The 21,314-nt window shown below is 34.5% G+C and overlaps 1 protein-coding gene across 5 annotated transcripts in view; it reads right to left on the bottom strand.

The window, feature by feature from the left end:
* Positions 1-21,314, bottom strand: part of KCNH8 (potassium voltage-gated channel subfamily H member 8) — a 396,050-nt gene that overhangs the window by 138,728 nt on the left and 236,008 nt on the right. For all 5 annotated transcript variants that reach the window (XM_073023635.1, XM_073023634.1, XM_008009256.3 and 2 more), the window contains 2 exons: positions 10,571-10,728; positions 5,791-5,998 (listed from right to left, as the gene is read on the bottom strand). In XM_073023635.1, the coding sequence (XP_072879736.1) occupies positions 5,791-5,998; positions 10,571-10,728 (366 nt within the window). The remainder of the gene's footprint in view (positions 1-5,790; positions 5,999-10,570; positions 10,729-21,314) is intronic.

The raw sequence follows: 21,314 nt of genomic DNA, 5'->3' as shown, positions 1-21,314 counted from the left end.
AGCGCACATTAAGGCTTAAGGTACTGACTGGTTTTTGTTTTAAAAAAATAAATCCAGGAGTCCTTCACTAGTGTCCACTTTAATGGCTGGAAAACTTCATTTTAGATTTTTTCCTCTTTTCTTTATCTCATGCATTCTTAAGAATGAGAATTTACAGGTAAGGGTTCTCTTTAAAAGTTTTTATAATTCTTTATGTAAACCCTGAAAAAGTAGGGTTAGTAAATTCAACCTTCTTTAGGAAAACCGATGCAGTTATTGAAGTAATCAGCTCACAATATCATAAGCCTGGTCATTTATTTTTTTTCTTACATAAGGCTTGTAAATGCTAAGTAGTTAATAACTAGAGAGCAATTCAAATCAATCTGCTTTTATGAGGTTTTATCCAACGAGGATCAGGAGATTTAGGATTAAAAGTGTCAATGAAAATTTGAAAATGATGTCTGACTTAATCCTTTTTTTTCCCATTCTAGATTCTTGGCCTTCCTGCCCTTCCCTGCATGATACAGATACACTTATAGGCATCTGCAATGGATGCGCCTGCTCCAGCCCAAGGGTAAGAGATAAAAGAGCTTCCTCTCTATTACAAAATACTCTTTGAACTTTGAATAGATTATTTATTTTAAAGTTCAGATTGTCATTGTCTTAGAGGTAATTTTGAAAAAGAACATAAGGTAACACTTTAGCTATAAAACGGGAGCTACTGACCAAGACACAATCTATTATAGATGAGGAAACACAGATTGGTAATTAGGATTCCACTGTTAGACTCACATAAGGAACACAGATTTGTTACAGTGAGCAAGATGCAAAAATACCACTTCCCCATATTTCAGCTAATTCTGTCTGACATTATCATGCTTTTTAATTTTTTTTTTTTTTGCTGGCTAACATCCTACCTGGCAGGGGTATGGGTGGGTTCTTCCTTGTATATAGTAATGGAGAGACATAGGGCTCCACTTTCCATCATGGAAGGGTAAGATGGAAAGCGTCTCCCTGGCCTGGCAGTCTGTGTCTGAGCATGTGATTTAAGCTTGGCCAATTGAATTCTTCCCTCAGGCACTGTGAATCAGAGGTGCAGAGGAGGTTAGGACTCCTGCACAGGATCTACAGACAGAAACATGTTCAGGCCATCCTTGTGAAATGTCACAATGGAACTTCTTGCATTGGCAATGTGGGGCTACCTTAGCTCATGTTCTCTTCCTAGTCTTGTTTTGTATCCTTCTAATTCTGAGTCTACATTTCCTGCGAATGAATTCCTTTTTTGTTTTTACATGCAATCAAGAATCATGACTGATACAAAAATATCACCTCTTTACTAGACTTTAAGGCTATTGCTATTTCAGTTCTACATTGCTCATTGATAGAAGTTTGAACAGGTTGCTGGAGTTTCAGATGGCTTCAATTAACAGTAAGAGCAGAGGTGGTGGTGATAATGGTGGCAGTTACCAACTACAAGCACACACTATGTACCAGATACTATGTGAAATGAGTACTCATGAGAGTCAGTATTGCCACAGTCATAGATGACAAATCTGAGATTGTTTAATGAAAAACCACACATTGAGGTCATTTTGGTCAAAATCACATGTCTGATTCAAACTCACATTCCTGAAGCAGGATTCAGACTTGAACCTTTTGAGCTGCAAATCAGAGCTCATATTAGGATGCTAACGTAGTTCTTCAGAGACTAATTCAATATCATTGATTGCACTTTAAAAGTGATAGGAGCTGAAACAATATATACATATATTGATACATAAGAAAACATGCAAGGTCTACTTGTACATTTTTAGCTGGATATTTATTTATATCCTCTTATAGTAAACAAATAAAGCATCCTCCACTCCCTGCAAAGAGATCCTTCTGAAACATTTCTTCACAGCCTCCCAAAAATTAAACTGTAAAAAGCACTCTCTGATTCAGTTGTGACATGTGTCTTTAATACAGAGTTTAATCTTACCCTTGAAGCACTATATCTAAATTCCATAAAAAGTTGATATATCCTAACAAGCTTATAAGGTTGATACAGGACTTGCCTCCTAAATGAACCTGAAAGAAAAAATCTCCTACGTATGTGCAATTGTGAGCCTATGCAAAAATTTTTCAGAGGCTGACTTTCCAATTGAAAGGAGGTACAGATAAATTACTTTAAAGATATGCAAAAGCATATAATTTTTTGTCCATCACCAAACTAAACCATGAAGGCAATACTTTTAAAGCTATTTCTTAATAACTTTCATACATAAAATGATAAGTATTCACTAGTCATAGTTCATGGTACCTTCTTTCATTAGAAGTAATTGTCACAATACAATGATAATGAGAATTATACTAGCTGTTACTTACTGAGCAGTTACTAGGTACCAATATAAATGCTTTATACATCTTGCTTAATTTAATACTGGTAACCCCACTGAGGTTGGCACTATTATTATTGTCAGTTTACAGTCACTGAAAATGAAGCAGAGTGAAACATCTCCCACTCTTTGGTGGTGCTCTATGTTCAAAGGATCTCTGTTCAAAAGAGAGCTTTATCCCTCGCTATATCTTATGATGAAGTCCACACTCTAAAGCTTAGCATAGTCTTTAAAGATCTGGTCTCTACCTACCTACCTACCTCTTTAGCCTCATTCCCTTTCTACCATACCTCCATTCACCTTCTGTGAGAGTGAATTGCTTAACATATTAATAACCTTGCTGTCACAAATGCCCTTTCCTCAACATCTATACAGACAAGGCCTATTCACCCTTTAAAACTTAGGTCATCTCTGAAAAGCCTTTATGATATTCTAGTTAGATTTAGTGCCACCCTTCTATATATATTCCTTTTATAAAATGTATCACACTGTAATAGACCCATTAAATCTTTGTCTACTTTTCCCACTAGATTTTAAGCTCTATTATTTGTTTTGGTATCCCCAGTGTCTAACACAGAACCAAGTATGTAATGGGCACTTAGAAATTTCATTTTATGGAAATTAACAGTAATTAGAAAACAATTTTATCCTTTGGGAAAATGAATCTATTTTTATACATCTAATGTTAAACACAAACATAAGGAACAACATATTCTCTCATCAAATGTTATTGGTATGATAAATTTTTGTATTAATGATAATTGGACCCAAAAAGGTAAAATTTACTATTAGTGCACAAATTACAGGGTAAAAACTAAAGTAGCCTAGACTCTCAGTTACTTCATTATAAAGTTAGATAGGGAAGGTCATAATTATTTAATTTGTGTTCAAATCTCAACCAGGGAATGTTTTAAATGAACATTTAAATGATGCAAGTAATTCTAGCGAAGAGAAAGTTTTTGTAGACAAGCCTATAAACTCAATATTTTCACACTTAATTAGCATACTATCTTGCTAGTCATATCCCAATAGGTGTTTGGACAGGAAATCTAGTTCTCTAAAGATAAATTTTCAGTCATTTTTATCATAAATAAGTAAGATTATCAATTATTTGACATGCCATGATCATAGGATGTACTTTCTAATATATCCTCTGGTGGTTTATGTGGATACTGACCCATAATAAGAAAACACACACACACACACACACATATATATATGTATATTTGTATATATATATACACACATACACACATATATGAAGCACACATTTTGGGGTTTGTTTATTCATGATAATCATTACTCATGAAACCAGAAATAGACTTTCAAATTATATGGTGAGCTTTTTCACATTGTAGATGAGGAAACTGAGGCCCAGACAGGTGAAAAAAAAATATTGCAAATCTGACAGCTGATTAGCAATGGAACCATGATGACAGGAGAGGTCTATTGCCCCCAGTCCAATGCTCTTCTTGCCACTACTTCATGACAATGCTCTGTCTGTGAGATTGTGTTCTGGCTTACAACCTCCGACTCATTACATTGAACCATAATACAAGGACCAAGAATACAAGTAATGGGGTAAATACAGAAGCAATTCAGGTTTGTTTGTTTTTTTTAATTGATAAACAAATACCTCTATATGTTGTGGGAAGAAAAACAACAGCTAGATTGTAAGTCTGCAGCAAGCCTGGCATGTTGGAAATGAAACAAAAGGCTTTCTTCATATAACTAAATTTGAGAGTGTGAATAAGCTAAATTTCCCCATCTGCAGACTCTCAGACTAGACGAGACTTACAAATTAATATGAGTGTATAGGTCTGGGGCCTGAGGAAAATTAGGTCAGGTCTAAAAAGGAATCAGGTGCTGACCACAAGTCAGAATTTTAATATAAATTCAAAACAAAGGGCAGAGATCTAATGCTGTAATTTACTGAACACCATTAGGATGATGACATATGATGTGATGAGGAAGCCTTCAAGACAAAGTTATAGAGAAGAAAACAATATTGAAAGATGGAAAATGTTTTAATCCACATACAATTTAGACCCTGATCCTCCTTTTAACCAACTCTTCTCTCTCTCTCTTTCTCCTTCTCTTTCTTATTGGATCTTATTTTCACCGAAGATATTTTTGCTTTCATTCAGCAGTTTTATTTCCCCATTTTCTTTGTTTCCTAGAATTGAGGACCCACCACAAGACATTTAAAAGTGCTTTGATAAAGAAGATAAGAAAATCACTCTAAGATAAAAATTATAAGAACACATCAGTTGTTTGGTGTAGCTCAGAATTAAAATTGGGATGTGAAGAGGTATTTTTAATAACCTGAACAGGAGATTATTCCCTTCCACCTGCTTTCCTAAGGTCTCCAGCTCTTCCTCCAGTGCTGCCTTTGAAGGCTTTGTATATGTCCTTTGCTGAGAGACTGCCATTTATGAGGGCCAACACAGGGATGTTCCAAATATGTCCAGCCATTTAGTGCTGGTATGAAAAGTTTGGGCATTTTTCTCTCTTGGGAGTCTCCTATGCAAAGGTTTGAACTTCTTCCAAAAGTTCAAGATCGATTTTTGGTGGAGAAGATATGTGAAGGATTTTCTAGCCAACTAAGAAGCAGATTCTTTTGATTAAATGTCAGATTAATAAAAAAAATTCTACATAAGGTACTGTGACAATTCTCTAAAGGGTATGACTGTGAGAAAAATGCAGATATTTTGGGATAGAGAGTTATAGTTTTGAGAATTTTCATTTTCTATAAATTTACTGTGGTTGACATAAGTTTAAAAATGTATTCATGTGCATAATGTTTCAGATTCATTTATGCAGATTATGTAACACTTGAAAAATCTCCCTTAAATTCCCATGTATTATGGGGACTCACAACTATAAACTATGCTTGTAAATATCCAGTCCTTTCTACCATCACAAATTCTCAAAGTGTGCTAAATGTGGAGAGTGTGTTATTATGTTTACTTTTGCTCTCACTCTCTCTTTTTAAAGGGAAGGATGGTAGAATATCTTTTCTATTAATGTACCACCTCAAATATAAGTGATCATTTTCTTATTAGTTAAGATATTGTAGAGATAGACCATAGGCCAGTTTCCCAGTGATTTACTATTACTAGCCCTGCATAGGAACATTTCAAGACAAGATTGAACATTATTTATCTAAACACTTCTACAGCCAAACTGGTTATTTTGATTATATATAAAATTTATTAGTTTAACACATTAATTTTCAAAAAAAATGTAAGGTTGTTCCAGAAAACCTTATTGAAATAAATTACTTATATCATGGATTCAAAAACAGAAATTAATTAGATAAATTGACAGTAAGACGAAATATATTTATAGACTTGTCTTTCACTTCCTCCAAGTTCTTGATACTCTTTTTTTAAATTTAAAAATGGAAAATGTGACAAATGTAAGCCCTTACCAACTTCCCACTTCAGAAGGCTGTTGTCTTCCCTCTCCATTTTTCCAATGACATACCAGATACACGCCATCCAGTGTGCAAGGAGTGCAAACATGGACATGAGCAGAGTCAGGACGATAGTACTGTGTTGGGAATAGCGGTCTAACTTCTGCAGCAGACGCAAAAGACGCAAAAGTCGCACCGTCTTTAGAAGATGCACAAGAGATACCTGTGGTAGGAGACAGAGCAGCACAACTTGGTGCATGTGTTAAAGTCATACCACAACATTAACCTGGAGCCATTCTAAAAATTCTGGAAATGAAGTAGAATTATTTTAATATTATTATTTTTATGAATTGTCTTTGTTCTTGACATATTATATCAGAAAGTGATAGAATTAAAGAGGCTGGAATAAAGGACAGGATAGGAAGGATAATTTAATTTCTTTGAGGAAATACCTTTCTTAATTAGGGGTTATCGTTTTTTCACTCCCTGTCTGATTTCATACTGTAGTTTACATTCTGATACACAACCGAAACACATTATGGTATCAGAATTGTACATACCTCGAATGCCCTACACATATTTTCTTTCAACCCCGCATTCCCTTCTCTGTGTAAGGAAATTGCTTTATAATAATAATTCAGAAAAACTGAAGTAAATGCATAGAAAGTGATAATAAAAATACTTTAGAGTTTATTTTTTAAAATAGGTAGACCCATAAAACTTGAGTAAGTTCTGCTCACAAATACCAGTAGCATCTTCTGCCTCATGTACTATACTTCCAACATTATCAATGGAGAGAGAAAACATTTGCCTGAAACTCTCTCTCTCTCTCTCAGCGCTCTCTCAAACATGCTTAGGTAATTAAAATGAAAGGGACAAGAATTTCTGAAGAGTCTCCTAGTGCCTTTGCATCCACTATAGCAGTAGAATTGTATCTGAGGGGTTATTTTATTGACTTCAGGGTCCAGTTGAAAAATGTGCATCATTGGTGTGGACCAGAATGGTCAATATCACCATTAATAAAGGGAGTACATAACACACATTCTTTTCATACCTTCAAAGAACATTCTAAAATAGAAACAACAAATAAAACATTAAATCATATGGAAATGCAGTTTGACAGATCTCTTGATGTCACCTCATTTCTTTGGGGAAAGCGTAAGTAGAGAAGGAGTGACTTTTTATGGCTTTAACTAACTGCACTCTTTCCTTTACAAAACTTAATCAGACACAAGGTCAGCATTGGGAGTTTGCTTTTGTATTTATCTAAAGTCAGTTGACTTCTAATTCTGTCCTCTGCTAGCCATATTCTCTTATCTCTAAGAAAAACAAACCTAGAACAGTGCCTGACACATAGAAAATGCTTAATATTTATTAAATGAGTGAATGAATAAATTATCAAGTTAAGATGCAAACACGCCAAGCTCAGCATAGAAATTGATACTCAACAAAATTATATTCAGTTGTAATCTTGTGAATTATTCTATACTCAAATACAGTAAACTCTTAAGGGCACTTGAAGAACTTAACAGCTAGCTGTGCTCTTTTATTTCTTTTTGTCATTCTCCTGTGTCAAATTTTACTTTCTTCTCCTTTATAGCTAAGTTCTCATCTATCATTTCTCAAGCTGGTGGTTAGCCAGATGGTCGGAGGCCAAGATTTGTAATCTCTATTCTGTTATTTAAATATATTACTGGGGATGGAGTTTATTTTACAGGTAGATGAATTTGATGGTTAGGTGACAATTTGGAAGTGAAATGAAACTGGAACGGAAGTCCCAAATGGAGGCAGGCATCTGCACACATAATTTTGATACAGTCTCCCCATTTTCTCTGACCAGACAGGGGATGTTTGAGCAAAGAATGTGGAGTTGCTTGTACATGAGGACAACAGCCATTTGCAAATATTAGGAACATGAACCTTGGTGTCCAGATGACCCAGATAGTTCTATGTTCATTCTTAAGTCAATAAAAACTGGCATTAAAAAAATTATGCTTGCTCCCATCAGAGTCAATAGCTTCTTGCTAAAGTTTTAATGTTGCCTCTTGAAGAATGATAGGAGAAAGAAGCATATTTGACTTAGACAGAAATATGTATCTGAAAAAGGGAGAGGATTCTTTTGACTCTTTGGATGCTGTTTCAAATTTGTCACTGATGAGAACTGTAAGCTACTCATAGACAGGTGCATTCATTGAACCCCCCTATCAAATGTGAGTTTCCCCTTTTACCAGATGGATATGACCACCTCCTAGCTATCACCCAGAAGGGAGAAAGAGAGAGAGAGGAGGCTAACTAACATGTTGTGAGGTCTTCCTAGGTTTTAGATATTTAGAAAAGCATTGTATAGATATGTGGCATTTTTAGTCTGGTCAAAAACTCTGTAGGAATTATATTATGCCCATTTTACGGACATTTTAGTGTTAACTTCCCCAAGTAAGTTACTCAGATGGTAAGTGATAGAACTTGGATTCATGCTTCTGCCCTTTCTACTCTATCAACCTTCCTATGTCTTATTCATAATTTTATCTCTTATAAGTGCCTTTTACAGTGATATACATACTAGTTTTCAAAAAGCATGTGATCTCTACTTAAAAGAACTGCCATGAGCAATTGTGAGCAGAGCCAAAGCCAAAGCTTATGCAGTTCTGAATGTCAGCTATGGAGATGCATTAACTGGACACATTTCAGATTTGGGAGACAAACACATTTTGTTATTTATTTGTTTCTTTTTTTAAGTCTTTGTTGTAAAAGAGCATAACCCATAAGTTATTCCTCATAACTTACATTTGCCTGAGAAGAAAACATAATACCTTGAACAAGCTTTTCTGTTCAAATATTACAGAATATTTTGTCCTGACTAACTTGTTTAAGAGGGATAATGAATTTAGGTGCCAGCTTTTTCAATGCTCATATGCTCACTCCTGTGAAAAGCAGAACAAGTATCAGTGAAAACAGATTTCTTCCTTCCCCTTTTTCTTTTTTTTTTTTGACATAGATGTTGCTCTATACCTTGTATTATTTATAAAGCATTTGTGTTAGATTACATAAGATTGATGAAGAGAGAGCAGAAGTGTAGTGAAAGTACATAAATATTTAAAATTCGTCAAACATGCGAATTAGACTTTTAAGACATTTCTTCATCCATATTAATTTTGGGGAATGAGAATGCTAATGATATGAAAGTGTATGTTATATATACCTATAATATATATTATATATGCATATTTAAAATACCTTATTTGCTCAGCACTCAAATAAAAATGGGACATAAAAAATGTATTCATTTTTAGTAGCAAAGCAGCAAATTAATTTAAAATGGAATTGTATTAAATAATTAATGAACAATTTAAAACAATTTGCCAGGGGAATTTGGAAATTTTTTTAACCTTTTGTGAATTACATGCTTATTCTGCAGTCTTGCAAAAACGTGGTTTTAAGCCATTACTGTTTCATGATGGTACACTTATCTAGTCAAATTCAAACTTAAAAAGCACTGTAGAAAGCCTGGATAAGAATTCAGTGTAGCAGTGATTGATATATACTAGATTTTTCCTGGGAGCTTTCCTTTCAGTTGAGTCATAAACGTTTTAAAGATGTTGGCACTATCAACTTCCCAACTTAAAAAGAAAAAGAATAAAAAGAAACTATTGTACAGGCAATTAACAAATGCACAAGTCTGCACTAACAAGTCGGGATCACAATTCTATATTCATTCTGAAGTTAATAATAAATGTATTTGAAACTGTGATTATTGTGTGTAATATTTAAAACTATGCCTTTAAATTTTTGAAAGAGAATATGATTTCTATGAAGCACTGTCAATTGAATAGAATATCTGCTTAATTTGAACTAATGTTTAATAAATTTTTACATGCCATCATTGGTTACTTTAGCAGAAAATTGCATTGCTGCTTCACAAATGGCCTCCCTAAAAGTTTCTTTATAAGGGAGCATTTAATACTTTTAAGAATACCAATCATCATATTATAAAAATGGCTGCCACTACAAGTGATATGCTTTCTGTCCTGTGAGGCTACATGAGGGTAAGGGATTTAGAGCAAGAAAAAGAAGGTACCAAGATTCATGCAAATTCAAGAGAACTCTCAAGTTTTACATTAGTCATATCATTTAGGTTTTTGCTACATCCAACAGTTTTACAAGGACTTCTAAGAAGTGGTTGAATTCCTTCATTTAAATTCAACAGTCCTCTCTATCTTGATCAGTCTTCAGTCAGTTTTGCCAATGAGTAACAAAATACTAAAGAAATAGAGAGTTAAGGGTCATAAAAGCAGAAAAAAAATCTTCAAATTCTCCAGCAAATTCTTGAGACAAGTATCTGCCTAGGTAATATAAACTAATGCTTAAATTCCTACAGATGATTTCCTTCAAGTGTGTATAGTATTTTCTATATTCTTGAATAAGTAAATGTAATATGGGAAGAAATCCATTAATCCTCAGATAAATCTGTAAATATAAAGCAATTCCAATTAAATCCTTATGGAATTCAAAAAAAAAAAAAGAATTTGTTTAGTGGGTCAATATTTATGATAAATTGAGCATTTCTGTGTTTCTTGGCTCTGGGTATTTATAAAAGCCAGAACAGGTAATATGAATGTCAAAAGGAAATCACTTCATCAACTGAAGAATCTGGCCTGCATATCACTGGGCATCAGGGCATCTTTATTGAAGAAGGTACAAAACCCTGGAAGCATAAATCGCCACAACCATTTAAAACCTAAACATGGGAAAAATAAATCAACCTTAAAGGCCATGTGGCGGGGAGCTCTTTACTCACCACTGTGACGTTGAAAGCATACAGGAGATCAAAAGGCAGGGCAGCGATTAAATCAATGATGAACCAGGTTGTGACATAGTGGATGCAAATTGATCTTGCTTCAAAGATAACTTGGCCAGACTTGCTGACATAAGTTGTTCGGAAATTTAAAATAATATCTGCTTGGGAAAAAAAAGATGGAGAAATAAAAGGAAGAGACAGAGAAGAAGAAAGAAGGTAGGAAAGACAATGAAAGAAAGAAGAAAGGAAGGGAGACAGGCAGGCAAGCAAGCAGGAAGGAAGGGAGGAAGAAAATTGTAGAAAATTAAATAAAATTAGGCAAATGACAACCACTTAGCCTAGTTCAGATTGATAATATCCAAAATGTTCTCTTCTACAGATCCAGTTCAACTCAACAGATACTGAAGAAGGGTGAAAGAAGTAATATCTTCTGAGCACATAATATGTTCCAGACATTAAGCCACATGTTAAGATTATTAAAATAAATAATGACAGCAATAGTGACAATAGTCATCACTTACTAAGTGTTCACTATGTACCCGATACTGTTCTAATAGCTTGGCATAGGGTATTTCACTTATTCCTCAGTACATCTCCTAAAGTAAACAGTGTTACTCTGATGTAAGAGTCAGAAATCAAGTCTCAGGAAGAAAAAGTAATTAATCCAGAATAATATTGCCAAGAGTGGTAGAGTCAAGTTTTAATACAGATACAGGCCGGGCATGGTGGCTCATGCCTGTAATCCCAGCACTTTGGGAGGATGAGGCAAGAGAATTGCCTGAGCTCAGAAGTTTGAGACGAGCCTGGGCAACAAAACGAGACCTCATCTCTACTAAAATTCAAAAAAATTAGCTGAGCATACTGGCACATGTCTGTAGTCCCAGTTACTCCAGAGACTGAGGTGGGAGAATCACTTGAGCCCAGGAAGTTGAGGCTTCAGTGAGCCATGATTGCACCATGGCACTCGAGCCTGGGCAACAGATTGAGACCCTATTTCAAAAACAAAAACAAAAACACCCACAAATATAATCTTAAGTCTGTATTCCTTATTTTATATATTATTATTTCCATGTATAAAAGTTTTAGTAATCTCTGTGTTGATATAGAATTCAGCCCTGCCCTGAAGGCACTCCTATTAACAAAGTACTGGTAGTTTCTTGTGTGAATTTCTAGGTTAAATTCTATTTTAATGAAAGATGTAATTGCTTTCAATCTTTCCCTGCATCATTATTTAGTTATATATTACTGAGTGTTTTACAATATATGAGGTCTCCTGAGTGCTGATCAAATGACATCGCTATGAGCTTCCAACAGCCCTATAAGCTTGAAAGAAGACCCTGAGCACCAGAAAGGAACACAACTCAGCTGACACTATGATGTCAGCCTTTTGAATTCCTGATTGGAGGATCCAACTAAGCCATCCCTGGACTTCTGACATATAGCAACTGTGAGATAGTAAATGGATGTTGTTTTAAGTTGATAAGTTTGCTATGCAGCAATAAAAACTAACACAATACTTATGTTATTTGATTCTCAGGATAGCCTTGTGAGGTGAAATACACAGGAGTTATGACAAGGCAGATTAGTATTAATGTAGATAACATATAGGTTCTTAGTATGAGCCCAGTACAGTTCTAAGTCCCTTATCATCATAATCTCATTGATGCCTTACAACAACGCTAAGAGGTAGTCATTTCTATTATCTCCTTTTACAGATGACGAAATTGAGGCATAAAAGAGGTCAAGTGACTTGCCCTGGGTGATACATCTGATAAAACTGAAGCACAGGATTACATCTTCCAACAAGTTAGTGAAAGAGCAAGACCCAAATCCAAGTGTCCTGAATTCCAGTTCAGGACTTGGGGTTGTGGTATCTTCACAGAGACTAGTCTCATCACAGATCTGGAGGCAAGTTCTGGGTGACCCAAAAAGAAAACAATCGTTGTTCTAGTCTATTGTGAATGATATAACTTTTACAATCTGAATTATTAAAAGTGACTTTTTTGTCAAAATATAAAAATACCTAGATAATTTTATTGTTAATATTGAGAATACGAAAGAATGAAGCTAATTAATAAAGCACTCACATAGGATAAGAACAATGCCAGGTGAATTCCACTGCACAGTTAAAACGCTATCGTGGCAAAGCACCACCGGACCATGGAAGCATGGCCACCGTGAAGGAGACAGGTCAGTGGAATGCCATCAGACTGTAAGAGTAGCACGTGAACGTTCATTCTTTATCTTTCTAGGCTCATGTACTTCCGCATTAGCAATGCAATTTAGTACCTCAGACCACCCACTTTGAAATAAAGCAAATATTTCAATTTCATGTTTTCTAAGAGAAAGCACAGGTGAAGCATTTAAATTCTCATGAGTAAGAAAACCCAGAGTTATTTATTGAGCCCATTAGTGATGTTTGGTTTCCGCAATATAGGCTAAGGCAAGCCCATAAGTTTGTTATAAAATTAAAGGGGATAAATTCCTTGAATACGTGGCCATGAGCTCTACCACAGTTTTCACAGAAAACCCATTGCCATCGTCCATATACATACCAGCGGCACTCCCATGAATGGAAGAATGAATGAAGTGAATGACCTATAGTTGATTGATGCAGCAACATTTTTAAAGCTATGTGGTTAGTTATGTGCTTGACTAAAGAACAAAATAGTGGTTCAGAATTCTGAAAAAAAAAAAAAAAAACCAAGTATTTTCTTGGATAAGTCATTACAGAATATTAGTTTAAAGAGCTTTTTAAAAAACAATTTATTATTCAATTGAGTTAATGGAATGAAAAGAAATATGCTAAATTTAGGTTTAAAAAGAAGTAATTATAAGACTTTTATACACAAAGAGATAACAGTAAAAGAATAAAAGATTTTAAAACATCTATACAAATCTATGTTTGACATACTTGAAAACTTTTTGGTTTATTTTCAGGGGGAAAACTTAGATATATATTATTTTCTAAGATTTCTAGGTCTATGGTACACTTATAAAGAGTATGGTACACTTGCAAAGACTGTATGTTTATCCAATCAATATTATTTTTTGGTAGCTGATTTCAAAGCAAACAACTACTTTTGTCATACTCATAAGAACAGACATAGTTCTGGTATATTTACAAAACACTTTTTCACATTCATTAATTTGAATATTTCCCATGCCATCCTCTCAGGTGGGCTGCTGTCACTTGCATTTTAACAATGACACAGGAGATTTAAGTAAATTGTTTGAAGTCATGCAGATAGTAAGCAACAGAGACAGAGGATGTCTTTTGACATTCAATCCCATTTTCTTTCCATTATCTAAATGATTACTGCACTTCTAAATATATTTTAGAGGAAATAACAATAGGTCAGTGCAAGGAAATGCATTTCTGACTGTAGTCCTTCGATCAAATTCGGCATCAGCACTACCCAGGTAAAATAATATTAAATTAGGGTCACAGAATTAAATGTGGTGAGATGAACTGTCTTTGATTCTGGAAGTACAAGGGCTAAGCTTTTGTTCAGGGATAACAGAGAAGTCTCTCTGTTTTCTATCCAGTGGTGAGGATGTGGTGGTGGTGTTCACGAACCAGGATAACTCAATGTTTATAAATATTTCCTTCCATTTAAGAGAACTGTAGAGATGGTAAGTACAAATTCTTCTTTGAAAGTGAAGGAAGCACAGAATAAAAAGATTGTGATGAGGAAGAGCTTTCTAGATCTGGTATCCCTCACGACAGAATCATAGAAACAGAGTGGAGCTTCACAAACACTGAATGCAGCTACTCCTCCCCATGTAGCTGTCTCACTCCCTTTAAGATTTTTGTTTCTTTGGCTAATTAAATCAATGATTTATTTAAATATTACAATAAGAGTGTGATCTCCAGACAATCTATAACCTATCTGAAAAGCAGCAGTATAACTTTCATTTTTGAGAGTCTAGAAGCATAAGTATAATGTTTTTCAGCCTTATGTTGAAAAAATACATAGAAGTGTATTCACTAATATCTACAGTTTTATATGTAATTTTCTGGTTAATATCATTTATGATCAATTTGCACAATTGTCCATAAGTACAAAACACACACACAAAGAAATTTCAAAATCCATAACAAATTAACTCAAAAGGATTTTTCACTTAGAAACCTTAATGTCTTCATGTGCTTACGTATGCATAAACGATCCTTTATAGCACAAATGAGTAAATAAGCAGGGTAATTACAGAATTACCATACATACTCTATGTGGTTTGTAGAATTTCCAAAAAACTCATCATAATATACCCACCCAAAAGAAGCAGAATATAATTGAATTATCTAATGCTTCAGATGACAGTTAATTATTTTGCAGAGTGATCAGTTTGCCTTATTGTATTTGAGTTTCACATAGAATGATTAATAAAAGACAAATAATCAAGAGAAAAATGTGTACATATTCTATTCCATACTGTTAAGGCAGCCAAAAGTGAGTATTTCACTTATATCCCATACTAAATGTCTATTTATGTGGACTAAAAAGCAGAAAGGTTAAATCCATTTTTTCTAGTTTGATTTCCTGAAGAACTATGTAACTAAAAAGCACAAAAAAGAGGCTAAATTTAATATGGCATAAATTAGTAGGTTTCTTTACTTTATTAGCATGCATGACAGATGGGAAATAATTTTAAAATCATATTGGCTTACTTGTTAAAAAGTAAATTAAAATACAATAGTGTGCATGAAAGCATATGCACCACATACAAATAATTAATGTCTTCATTTAGCCATTTCTTTAAAAATTAATCAATGTAGTACAGTGTAGGTGGAGAGATATCTAATTAAACCAGATGCCAACTAATATTCAAAGATACTCTGTTTTTTTCATTGCTTATGAGGCACTCTTTCAAACACAGTACAATATCACAGCAAATTTGAGCTAGAAGGTGTGGGACGAATGAATAGAGAGCTGATTAATGAAGAGAGGCTTGAGGGACTAACAATCCTAAGAATAATTGCAATTGATTGCCAATATTAGTGGATGAGAGTTTCATATCACTTGACCGTTGCTCATCTTGTCAGATTTGTCCCTCTTGCTTACCTGAAGTGAAAGATTAATGGAATAGAAAGAGCAGCAGGCCCAGTGAGAAACAGCATTTAAGAACAACTACATTTAGGAGAAAAAATGAAGCTGACAAAGGGCAATCAGGTAGATTGAGGTGTAGTTGATGCTGGTGTTGGCTTTTGCTTTGTATCTGTAGGGTCAATTATTCATAGTTGCATTAGTTGGCGATGTCCATCATTAGGTAGTTATTTTTTCATGTTTTAGAAAAATTTTCTTTTTTCTGTTGATACATGACCAATGTACATCTTTTGGGGGTGCATATAGTTTAATACATTCTTATAATTTATAAAGATCAAATCAATATAAGTGGAGTATCCATCACTTTCTTGCTTTTCTCAAGTCAGAGGAAATGTCTTCTTTCTCATAACTTCTTTTCCTTTATTCTAGTTTTGTTCTCAGCAGCAGCACAGAATACATTGTCCTCTCCCAGCCCAAAGCTCTTTCTGTAAATATCTGAGATCAGCCGTCAAGTTCATCTCTCAGTTCTCAGGTTGAATATCTTCATTTCTTTCAACCATCTCTTACTGATACGGTTTCCTCTTCAGAGGCCTGATGATACTCTCTAGTTTGGTAGTTTTCACAAAAGCCTCATGGAAGAAAGGAAGGATTTGGGTTCTACCTCCACCCACCCAACCTTTCCAATTTTCAGGCTGAGCTTTTATTCATTTTACATAGTAAGCCTCTGCATCAATTTTGATTTTGAAAAGGAATTTTCAAGTCTTTAATATAATAAAGAAAAGAAAAAGAAAACCACTCTTGTAAGGTACTTGAAATTAAATTTACCATCCCAGAAGTGGTCCGGCCAGTGTGGGAGACAGGGGCAAATATCCACAATTCCCACCAGCATTGTTTTCAGAGTTCTTGTTACTCCACAGCCTTGCTAACACTTAATGTTATAAAATTAAAAAATTTTTTGCCTATTGAGTGGGATAATAATAATTTTAATAGTGTGTTTAGAATTAGTTTTAATACTTCTAGTAATGCAGCCTTATTAAATTATTACGGTTTAAAAAAACTCTTTTATTACTATATACTGAAGTGAACTTTTGCCAACTTAAAGTCCCAGATGCTATTGTTTTTCATACATATTGGTCCTAATAGACTGCTTGGGTTCTTACTGGAAGAGCTAAAGCATAGATATATCTTTCAGCTTTTCAATATACTTAAGTATCACAAAATACTGCTATTGAGGACTTGTGTTCTTTGCCTTGTGCAGAGCCCCTGGCACTCAAAGATGAACAAGGCATCCAAGAGAAGCATGCCTTTTTCCGGTAACCACAGGATTTCATAATTTTATTAATCTGCAATCATTCCAGCTGTAGATGCATAAACACACACTATCTGTGATCTTGCTTGCAGGTCAGAGGAGACAGTGCGCGCACTACCAGTGGATCTTTAATATTCCTCATTTATCGTCTACAACGAATTATTTGGGTTATATTGGTCTTGTGCTTTTATTTTGTTATATAAGTTTACCATATCAAAAGACTTCCATGTAACATGCCCACTGGCATGTGTACAGACTATTTTGACTCCCTATATTCACTTTTTCAGTGATGTGTAACTCCAAATTAGATATTGAACTTTGGAAACATTTAATCATTTTTAATAAAAAGAATTTAATGATTAAACATAAACATACTGAAAAAACCTTATTTAATTAGTCTTAATTATATAAAGTTTTGACACATTTATTCTGTTTATAGGTGTAGTTATTAGGTGGCAAAGTTTCCAAGTTTAAGTAAAAACAAAATATAAGAGCTATCTAATTTATAATACTCAATCACGTAATAAAAAATTAACAATGGGGGTTATGAGTTTCATTTGAAGTAAATATTAATTATTCCAGTTACAAAGCTTAGAACTAATGAACACTTGGCTGGGTGCGGTGGCTCACACCTGTAATCCCAGCTCTTTGAGAGGTCAAGGTGGGTGGATCACATGAGGTCAGGAGTTTGACACCAGCCTGACCAACATGGTGAAACCCTGTCTCTATTAAAAAATACATAAGTCAGCAGGGTGTAGTGGTGGGCGCCTGTAGTCCCAGCTGCTTGGGAGGCTGAGGCAGAAGAATCACTTGGAGGCCAAGGCTGCAGTGAGCCCTGGGATTGTGCCACTGCACTCCAGCCTGGGAGACAGAGTGAGTTACACATCACTGAAAAAGTGAATATAGGGAGTCAAAATAGGCAGTCTGTACACATGCCAGTGGGCATGTTACGTGGAAGTCTTTTGATATGGTAAACTTATATAGCAAAATAAAAGCACATGACCAATATAACACAAATAATTAGTTGTAGACAATAAGTGAGGAATATTAAAAAAAATTAACGAACACTGAGATGAGTAATAAAAAATGTGTTAATATAATTGATGTTTGTCTCAAAATGAAATCCCACATGTATGCTCATTAGAGACAAAAATAAATTTAGGTTAAATAATATCTTTTATAGTAACATAGCTCTTTGCATTTTAATTATAACTATTATGTTCATTTTCACATTTGAGGAAAATAATATTCTCAGTATTTGTGGTAGGTTTTTAGTACTGTTTACCAAATATTATGGTTCCTTATTTCCTGGAAAGATTATAGTTTCGTACCATCTGAAGAGATTAAGTGCATCCCTGTGATTTGCTTTGGCCAAAATTGTAAGAACAGGGGTAACCTGGAACACTTTTATGAAAAGCTTTGAGAACCAGGGCATAATTTCTTACATTTTCTTTTCCTTGCCTTAATAATTATGGAAACATATGGCAAGATGTGGATCTTCTGTCAGCCTAGGTGCCTGAGAGGTTACAATGGGCAGAGCCCATTGTACATAGCATGAGTGAGACATAAAACTTTACAATATATCCCACTGAGACACTGAGATTGCTTGTTACTGTAGCACACCCTAGCCCATCCTGACTAACAGGTGTTTTTGTAAAGCCATAGAGCAGAGTGGCTAACAGTGTAGAATCTGGAGTCCATCTCCCTAGGTTGTGGATCACTGGGCAGGCGTTGTCATTATTATTACTATTACTACTGCTATTACTACTACTCTAGAGGCTTCAAAACTGAGGAACAGGGTCAATGAATGACTTAATCTAAGATTGCATAACATATTAATAGTAATATTTTCATTGTTACTTTACAGACCTAATATAGTGGTGTTAAAGTGACAACAAAATAGTAATAATAATCAAAGTAATATAGCTAGCATGTATTAAATTTTTACTTTGTGACAGGAATTGTTTAAGTATTTTCTATGTATTAAGTATTTTGGTCATCATGTAGTCACTTTAAAGTAGGCAATACGTCTACTTAATGATACATTAAACAATTAACTTGCTGAAGGTTACCCAACTGGGCAGTGGAAGAGCTAAAAGTTATACTTTAAGAGTCTGTCTGTATACTGCCACCAAAACATTATTTACTATAATTCTTACCCTCCTTCCAGCTCAGGAAAGAGATTCTTTTAGTAATATCTAAGTTTTTTGAAACTTAGTTAATTTTTAGAATCATATACAGATAATATTTAGCATTTAAACTATAGGTTTCCATATACAAAATTGCTCAACATTTTTTAAAATGTTGTATTTCAAGAATAGCATATATACTGTAAAATGCACTAATCTTAAAGGGACAGTTTAAAGAATTTCCCAAAGCTAACCATCTTTGTAGCCAACAATGGATAGAGATATAACTGGAACCAGAACTCCAGAAGCCTCTTTTATGATCCTGTCTAGCCATTAACTTTCAAAACATAACAATTGTCCTGAATCTCATAGATTAATTTCGTTTAAATCAGTAGGGTGTGTATGTCCATTGATTCTATTAATCCAATTGCTGGGTCAGCAAGTATGTATATATTCTAGTTTAATAGACACTGGCTAAGAGTTTAGTAGGAAGACTATACTAATTCGCATTCTTATATGCAGTGTATGAAATTTCATGTTGCTCTTTATATTCCTCCAATCCTTGGCAATTTCTGATTTTTTTTTCCTTTTTTTCCCTTTTAGCCATTCTGGTGGTAGTGAAGTTATTTTAATTTTCCTTATGACTAATAATGTTGAGCACAAACTACTTTCACATTTATTTATTCTTATTTATGAGTATCAATTCAGGACTTTTGTCTAGGGAAAATCTCCCCCACCCTCAGCATTCTTTCTCATTTGCAGGAGTTGTGCTACATTTTCATATAAATTGTGTCATGTTCAGGTAATTTCTGCCTACCCCAAGGTCATTAAGATATTCCACTGTGATGTCTTATAAAAGCTTTATTTTTTAACTTTTATAATTTGTCTACAACACAACTTCAATTGATTTTGTATATGGTATGATGCAAGAGTCAAGATTTACATTTTCCAGACAGATATCCAATTGATCCAGCACTATTTTTTTTTTTTTCTTTTTTTTTTTTCTTTTTTTTTTTTTTTTTTTTGAGAGGGAGTCTCGCTCTGTCACCCAGGCTGGAGTGCGGTGGCCGGATCTCTGCTCACTGCAAGCTCCGCCTCCCGGGTTTACGCCATTCTCCTGCCTCAGCCTCCCGAGTAGCTGGGACTACAGGCGCCCGCCACCTCGCCCGGCTAGTTTTTTTTTTTTTTTGTATTGTTTTTCAGTAGAGACGGGGTTTCACCGTGTTAGCCAGGATGGTCTCGATCTCCTGACCTCGTGATCCACCCGTCTCGGCCTCCCAAAGTGCTGGGATTACAGGCTTGAGCCACCGCGCCCGGCCTAAAAGCTTTATTTTTTAACTTTTATAATTTGTCTACAACACAACTTCAATTGATTTTGTATATGGTATGATGCAAGAGTCAAGATTTACATTTTCCAGACAGATATCCAATTGATCCAGCACTATTTTTGAAGACATGATTTCTTCAAAACGTTGCAGTGGCACCTTTGACATAAATCAGGTGTTCATGAACATATATGTGCAGATTCATTTATGATCTCTGTATTTTGTTCCAATGGCTTATTTGTCAGATGCTAGTTTTTCCACATTTCCAGCACAGTCAGAAATAGAAGTGTTCACAAACTATTTTTTAAGGACTCTCAAGAACATTTAAAACATAACTAATATATTTAACTTTAAAAGTAAAATTTAAATATGATTTAGTCATAAATACGAGGTGTTCTATTAAAAGTGAAATAGAATAAAATTTCTATATTTGAAATAACAGAACTATGCACAATTAAGAGAAAAATAGATTCTCACTTAGCACATTATGATTTCATAGTTATTTTTATGAACGCCAGCAGTAGAAATTGCTCATATTTTTGTGTTATGCTAGAATTTCATTTCTGCTTGTGGTTACAATAATTCAGTCTATTTTTAATAACTGTGAACAGTAAAATCACAAAAAGATCAATAGTATCAAGCCACACCCATGTGATTTCGGTAATGTATGAGCTCAAGCAATAATGCCAAACTTGGCACTAAGTGTTGTTCACTCTAGCTGTGTTGTAATTCAGGTCACTGAAACCAAAAGGCAAGTTGGGAAGCAAAACGGTTTACATTTTATTAATTCTCCCCCAGAGTTACTTGAGTAGAGGGTATAGCCTAATGACCAGTCAAGTCAATATCACTAGGTATTTAAGAGCCAAGAATTTCATTGTGGTAGCTCGATCACCAAAGCCAAAAAGATGAACAACACCACAAACAGAATTCAAA

This window comes from Chlorocebus sabaeus, chromosome 15, assembly GCF_047675955.1.
Source record: "Chlorocebus sabaeus isolate Y175 chromosome 15, mChlSab1.0.hap1, whole genome shotgun sequence".
NCBI lineage: Eukaryota > Metazoa > Chordata > Mammalia > Primates > Cercopithecidae > Chlorocebus > Chlorocebus sabaeus.
Note: the sequence above shows the minus strand (reverse complement) of the source record. Positions and strands in the feature narration are given on the sequence as shown.